At 55.4% G+C, this 5,793-nt stretch overlaps 1 protein-coding gene across 2 annotated transcripts; it reads right to left on the bottom strand.

The window, feature by feature from the left end:
* Nucleotides 1-180: 180 nt before the first annotated feature.
* Nucleotides 181-5,741, bottom strand: AOC2 (amine oxidase copper containing 2). Of its 2 annotated transcripts, none has more exons than XM_006752215.2 (4): nt 4,488-5,741; nt 2,333-2,618; nt 1,971-2,100; nt 181-1,642 (listed from the first exon to the last, which is right to left on the bottom strand). In XM_006752215.2, exons 1-4 carry the CDS (start codon nt 5,575-5,577, stop codon nt 1,376-1,378), a joined length of 1,773 nt encoding a protein of 590 aa, XP_006752278.1. In that variant the 5' UTR covers nt 5,578-5,741; the 3' UTR covers nt 181-1,375. The 2 variants fall into 2 exon arrangements, with proteins under 2 accessions (XP_006752278.1, XP_030879288.1); XM_031023428.2 differs by lacking the exon at nt 4,488-5,741 and adding an exon at nt 4,178-4,476.
* Nucleotides 5,742-5,793: the final 52 nt, after the last annotated feature.

The raw sequence follows: 5,793 nt of genomic DNA, 5'->3' as shown, positions 1-5,793 counted from the left end.
AGCTCCACCGAGAAGACGCAGTTGTCCGAGGGGCGGGCCTGGGCTGCATCCACCAGGCCTGGCCCTAGCTGCCGGGTCAGGAAGCTCATCACAGCCGTCAGCTCCTCTCGGCTCAGGTCTGCAAACAGCTGGCTCTGGCCGGGGTGTGTCCCGGGCTGGGCACTGGGGGACACGGAGGGGCAGCGGGGAGGCTGGCTGGGTTCACCCCCATCTCCTCCCCTGCCAGCTAGTAGGACACACACCAAGGCAAAAATGGTGATGACAGCTAGAGCGAGGAGCACCAGAGTGGTCTTCTGGTTCATTGTCCGTGAACAGCGGGACAGAGGACTGAACCAGAGTGGAGACGTGTATTCTCAGGTCAGCAGAGTTAGGTCTCTCTTAGCTCCTATACAGGGGGTGGGGGGGCTCCTGGGCTCTGGCTGAGGTTCCCAATGTTCAGCCGCTCAGGATACTGAGGGTGGGGAGTGTGGGAAGGACATGGGAAGGCTGGGGAGGGGGCGGGGCAGGCCGGGCTTGCAGGGCGGGCCCCAAGCAGGGCGGGAGTGATTTCCACAGACCTTACATGGCTTTGTCTTCCAGGCTCCAAATCAGACTCCGCTTTCTGGGTCAGGGTTGAAACTGGGGAGAGCTGGGGGAGGCAGAAGGAGAGTGGGATTTAAAAATAATGCAACTGACCAGTTGAGCCTGGAAAGGCACCAGCAGTAAGGAGCTGGGTCTGCGCAGAGCAGCCCCTCGTCCCCCTCGCCTGGCTTCTTCACCCAACCCCCACCTTCCAGGACCAGATGTTCCCTTTCCTGTAACTTGGAACTATTGTTGTGCTTCCAAGGAAACCCCCACCCCCAGCCCCGCAGCTTCCCAAGCGGCATTCCTTGGCCTGGTCTGACCCTCTTGCCCTCTCTTCTTCCATTGCTAATTTCCTTGGCCAGAGTTCTTAATATTCTCGGGGTGATTCTAGATACTTCAAAAGTCAAATAGAAGAAATTCAAGCGATAAATCTTGTAGCACCTTTTATTATAAATCACACACATCATCTATTTTTACAAAATTCTATCTATTCTTCCATTTCAATGCACATGCATAAAGAAATGTCTGGTATAACGTTCACCAAATGTGAACACTGGCTATTTCTGAGTGGTAGAATTTGTGGGGTTTCGCTTGAATATCTTAATAATCATATCATTTGTATAAATCCATCATTTAAACAAAATGAACTTGAAATAAGAATTAACGAAAGGGATATATACGGGTTTAGTGTGGGAGGCTGTTTCCTAAGGGACATTAAGAGGGTAGGAATCAAGGGAGCAGGAAGTGGGAACAGAGGGAAAGGTACAAATGTCTCAGCAACCCCCCTCCATTTCCCACCACACCCTTGGGGCTAAAAGTCCTGGTAAAAGAAAGGGGGCAGGTCTGGGACACAGGCCGCCAGGTGGGGGATGCAGGCCACAGGGTTGACACTGCAGAGCCCAGCGTCCTGGCCCTTCTCAAAGTAGACGCTGCCAGGGGAGAAGATGGAGGGATCCTCATCAAAGAAGTTATAGGGTCGGAGCAAGAAGCCAACTCTGTTCCCCAGAGTCACTGTGTTGGGGACATCCTCAGCATGGGGGATATGCAGGAAGCTGGCTGTAACCCAAGCCACCAGGTCCTGTGGGAAGAGGGAGAGGCTGAAAGACTTTGTGGAGACAAGACCCAAAGAACCACCCCTCCTCAGCCACAATCCCCAACCTCTAGCCTCAGCCTCGTTTCTACCTCCACCCAGCCCCGGGTCCACACAGCAGGCGGGGTGATCCTTGTGAGAAGCTGCAGCGTGGTCGGTGTCCCAGGGCTAATCTCACCCCAAGAGAGATGACCCACATTGGCCCCTGAATCTGAGAACTGGAAACCTACCATTCCCTCCGACCTACGGTCAGGAGCTGGGCAGCCAAGACTTCAGGCTTAAGTTGCCCCTCTCCTCTGCCCCTAGGGCTACCAACCTCTCCTAAGAGGGTCTCATTGTTGATGAAGTCAGCAAAGGCCATAGTGGGGGTCCAGATGTCATTCTGGTAATAGATGCTGCTGCTCTGTGACTCCTCCTCCTTCCTCCGGGTCACCACGAGCTGGTATCTGACCAGGAATGTTGAAGGAAGGTGGTGTCAGATCAGGGGCCATTCCTGGCCTTGAAGTCCTTTGGACCAGATTCTGTGTGAGACCATTCCCCATCCCATATCTACTTGGAGCTGAGAGGAGGCACAGGGGTGAATGGTAAACCAAAGGTAGTGAGTTGGGATCTTCAAGAGCTGGGACGGGGAAGAGGACCAGTACTTCCCTTCCACCCAGTGCCCAGAGCCCTCCTCACCTCCCCCAGCTGAGGGCCCTCTCCATGTCGCTCTCCAGGGGCATGTGTATGCCGAGGGGGCTGTGGATCTGGATTCGGTACCCACGCTGGTGACCCCAGGCATTAGTCTGGTTGCCAGCCAGATAAAGGTAGCGGGGCAGGGGCTTTCCCAAGGAAAAAGCTGTCAGGTCCTCCCTTCCGAGGACCTGCCGAGTCAGCTGTGGGCGCTGCAGCTGGTGCTCTGGACTCCAAGGGGCTGCCACAGGTTTAAACACCACGTCTTCAGCTACCACCCAGTTTTTCAGCCCTGCCAGGGGGAGGGGGAAGAGGAGTTCCACACCAGGTGAGACAGTCCCTTGTCTTCCCCATGATGCCCCACTGCGCTGGCCTGACAAAGGGCAGTGGGGCTCGTCAGAGAGCATTGTGCTGGGAGCCGGAAGGTCTGGATTCAAGCACTAACCCTTCTTTGAACCTGCCCCGTTCAATATGGCTATGACCAGTCACAAGTGGCTAGTTCCATTTAAATTAAAAATTCAGTGCCTCGGTCACACTAGCCACATTTCAAGTGTTCAACTGCCACATGCATCAGACGACACAGATGGAGAATATCCATCACCGCAGAGTTCTGTTAGCACTGGTCTACCCAGTGGACCTTGGACCGAGTCTATGCTTCTCTGATTCTCTTTCTGAATCTCTACAGTAGGCATAATAAAAGCTGTTCTGTGGCTGAGCTCTGTAAGTGGAAAAGCACACACAGGTGGCTAGTTACATTCTTGTAACTATGAAAGAGAGATTTGTCTTGGAGAAGCTGGCTGGAAAAACCCAATCCCCTTCCAGGGCGCCCTGCATCTACCTCCCAGCTCTGAAATTTTGCTTTCCTTCTCCACAAGGTAGGGACCCCTTTGTTTTTTTCTGAAGGGAGTAGTTTTAGATCTTATATTGCCTGAAAGCTCCCTAGAACTCGACTGCACTCGTAACGTACACCCACCTTCCCCACTTGGCACTTGATGATACCCTCTTTGCAGGTTCGGGTGTCAGTTCCTTTAAACGGGACCGATTGTGAAGGCCCCCGGCCCCCTACAGAGCACTGTTCCGAGGCCAGCATCTCTGCTGCTTGTCCCTCGCGCTCCACACTACAGGGATCCAATACATGTGACCTGACTTTACTTCCCGAGACAAGGCTCTTTAATGCCAAAAATGCTGGAGAGAAACTTCAAAGTCTTATCCCAAATATGTCAAAGAATAGATAATAGACTCCTTTCAGTCATGCGATTTTCTTAGTTCTCCTCCCACCCGAAACCACGTCTTTATAGTCTAGAGGGTAAGAAAATGTTTCACAGAAAAGATGCCTAGTTACAAACCATTACACCGGGGCAGTTGCTTCTTCCTCCATCTCCCCCCACCCTCCTCAGTTTGGCGAGGGTCTGGTAGGTTGCTACTTTTCTTTCTGGGTCTAATAGTCTGTGATTCGGTAAGCTCGTTATTTTGTTGTTGACAAACGTCCGTCAGGAGCAGCAAGTCCTCTCTGTGCTTTAAGCCCCACTTGAAAAATCCCTTTCTACACTTGCAGCAAGCCTATTGCGTGCCTGCCGTTGTCACCGGAGGGCCGGCGGTGAGGACATGTGCTGGCAGGGATGAGAGGACCCTCCCCAGGACGACAGTGGGGCCACCAACCTATGTCCTGTTTTATGAAATCCTGTTAAACAAACCCCCACTAGCAGCCCCCTCCTCGTGCCCCAGGACCACTCTACACTGAAAACCTCCATAGGCTGCTTCCTACCTCTGCTCAGGCCCTGCTTTCCCCACCTCCACTGGCCCCCAGAATCAGGAAAAAAACGTAAGCGCCCCACCCCCAGGCAAACTCACTAGCCGCAGAGGCACTCGAGAGGAAGCCAGCCAGGCACGGCCATTGCATTTAAGCCAGTTTCACAACCACAGTGAGGCAGCGGGGCTGGGTGAGCAGGGTCGGGTAGGGACACCCCTTCTACCTTCGGCCAGATACCCAGCACGCCCAGCGTTTCAGGCTGACTGCAGCTGAATACGCTCCCATCAGCCCCTGCTCCGCCGCCACCGTATGTCGTGGTGCCGGCCTGCCACCCTCTGCCACTTCTGGCTTGATCTGGGGGCCTCCCTTCCCTCTGCACCCCCAAGTCTCAGTCCTCACCCGAGCACTCACCTGCCACGTCCAGGTCCAGCTTGAAGTGGAAGGCATGCGTGTGCACTGCCCCCAGCACTCGTTCCCCCACACGGTTCCCAAAGAGGAGGCTCTCCTCACCCCCACTCAGGAAAGCCGTGTTGACATAGCCCGTGGCATGGACCCGCCCTTCCAGCGCCCCATTTGGGTGCAGTACAAAGTCCCAAACGTAGTCATAGTTGCCTACTGATGACACAGACCTGACTACAAGGGCCGAGCCAGCCAAACCACCATAGAAATGACTCTCAAGGTGATTGTGGTGCCTCCGAAGGGGTAGTCCTTGTGCCTCCTCAAATACACACACAGCCCCCGGGAGCAACTGGACTGCCCCTGTACCCACTAGTATGTGGATGTCCACCATCGTCGATTGATAGGGGCAGTCGACTCCCCGAACCAAGCCCCGGCTGTGACGGCCAAGTCCATAGCTGCTATCCAAGTATCTGGTCATCATTGTCTTGGGTGAGTCAGCACCATAGACGGATACACACTCCTGGACACTGACTTCATAGGCCACCCGCTCGCCCTTGAACCGAACATCAAAAATCCTCATGCCACTGAACACCCCATGACCGAAGGTAAATGTCCAGAGGGAGGATGCCACCAGGTTCCCTTGCACACTGTATTGGGAGCCCTGGGGTGAGAACTGAAGAGGAGGGAGAGGACCTGGGGAGGTCCGGGACTTCAAGGATGAAGCCCCATTTGGCAGGGGGAGAGGAACCCTAACCACTTCCAGCCGGCCAGCCTTGAACTCCCATTCCAACTGGCCCAAGTCTGCATAGTAGCGCCCAAGGTAGAAGACCCGCTGGACAGCCCAGTGGGCAGGGTCCAGGGCCCTGTGGTCCAGCAGTAGCTCCAGCCCCACTGGGTGAAGGAAAACCCCAACACCTGAGACGTTATGGTAGAGGGCTATCCAGGTAGCACGGTCCCCCGAGCGCAGGCCACTGGGGGTGGCATGCAGAGGTGCCAAAGTGGAGCCATTGTAGTTGAAGACCGAAGCCAGAAAGACTGGTGCCTTGGGGAGCTCCACCTCCTTCACATGCTTCCACATCTGGGTAAACTCAGCTCCCAGCATGGGGCGGCGGTGGTAGAGCAGGGGGCCCCCGTGACGCTCCACCGTCACGTCCCGCAGGTAGGAGGGCCGGGGCAGTGGCCCCACCACCAGCTCACTCACGTTGGGCTGGGGTTGTCCGCCAAAGAAGACGATGGCCAGTGCCTCCCGGGCAGGTGGGGGGCTCCCCCTGTCCAGGTGGGCCAGGGCTGCGGCCTTGGGGGGCAGGTGCAGCTCCAC

Source organism: Leptonychotes weddellii, unplaced genomic scaffold (genome assembly GCF_054177405.1).
Source record: "Leptonychotes weddellii isolate Sample4059 unplaced genomic scaffold, ASM5417740v2 HiC_scaffold_13224, whole genome shotgun sequence".
In the NCBI taxonomy this organism is placed as follows: Eukaryota; Metazoa; Chordata; class Mammalia; order Carnivora; family Phocidae; genus Leptonychotes; species Leptonychotes weddellii.
The sequence above is the reverse complement of the archived record's forward strand: the minus strand, read 5'-3'. Positions and strand labels throughout refer to the sequence as shown.

Bases quoted from the DNA above. Each gene is read 5' to 3' on its own strand.
- AOC2 (XM_006752215.2), bottom strand. From the start codon at position 5,577: ATGCTGGGAGCTGAGTTTACCCAGATGTGGAAGCATGTGAAGGAGGTG. The intron at 2,101-2,332 runs GTGAGGAGGGCT...ATTCCTGGTCAG, and splicing joins AGGGCCCTCAGCTGGGGGAG to ATACCAGCTCGTGGTGACCC. The intron at 1,643-1,970 runs GTTGGTAGCCCT...CTCTTCCCACAG, and splicing joins ATGAGACCCTCTTAGGAGAG to GACCTGGTGGCTTGGGTTAC.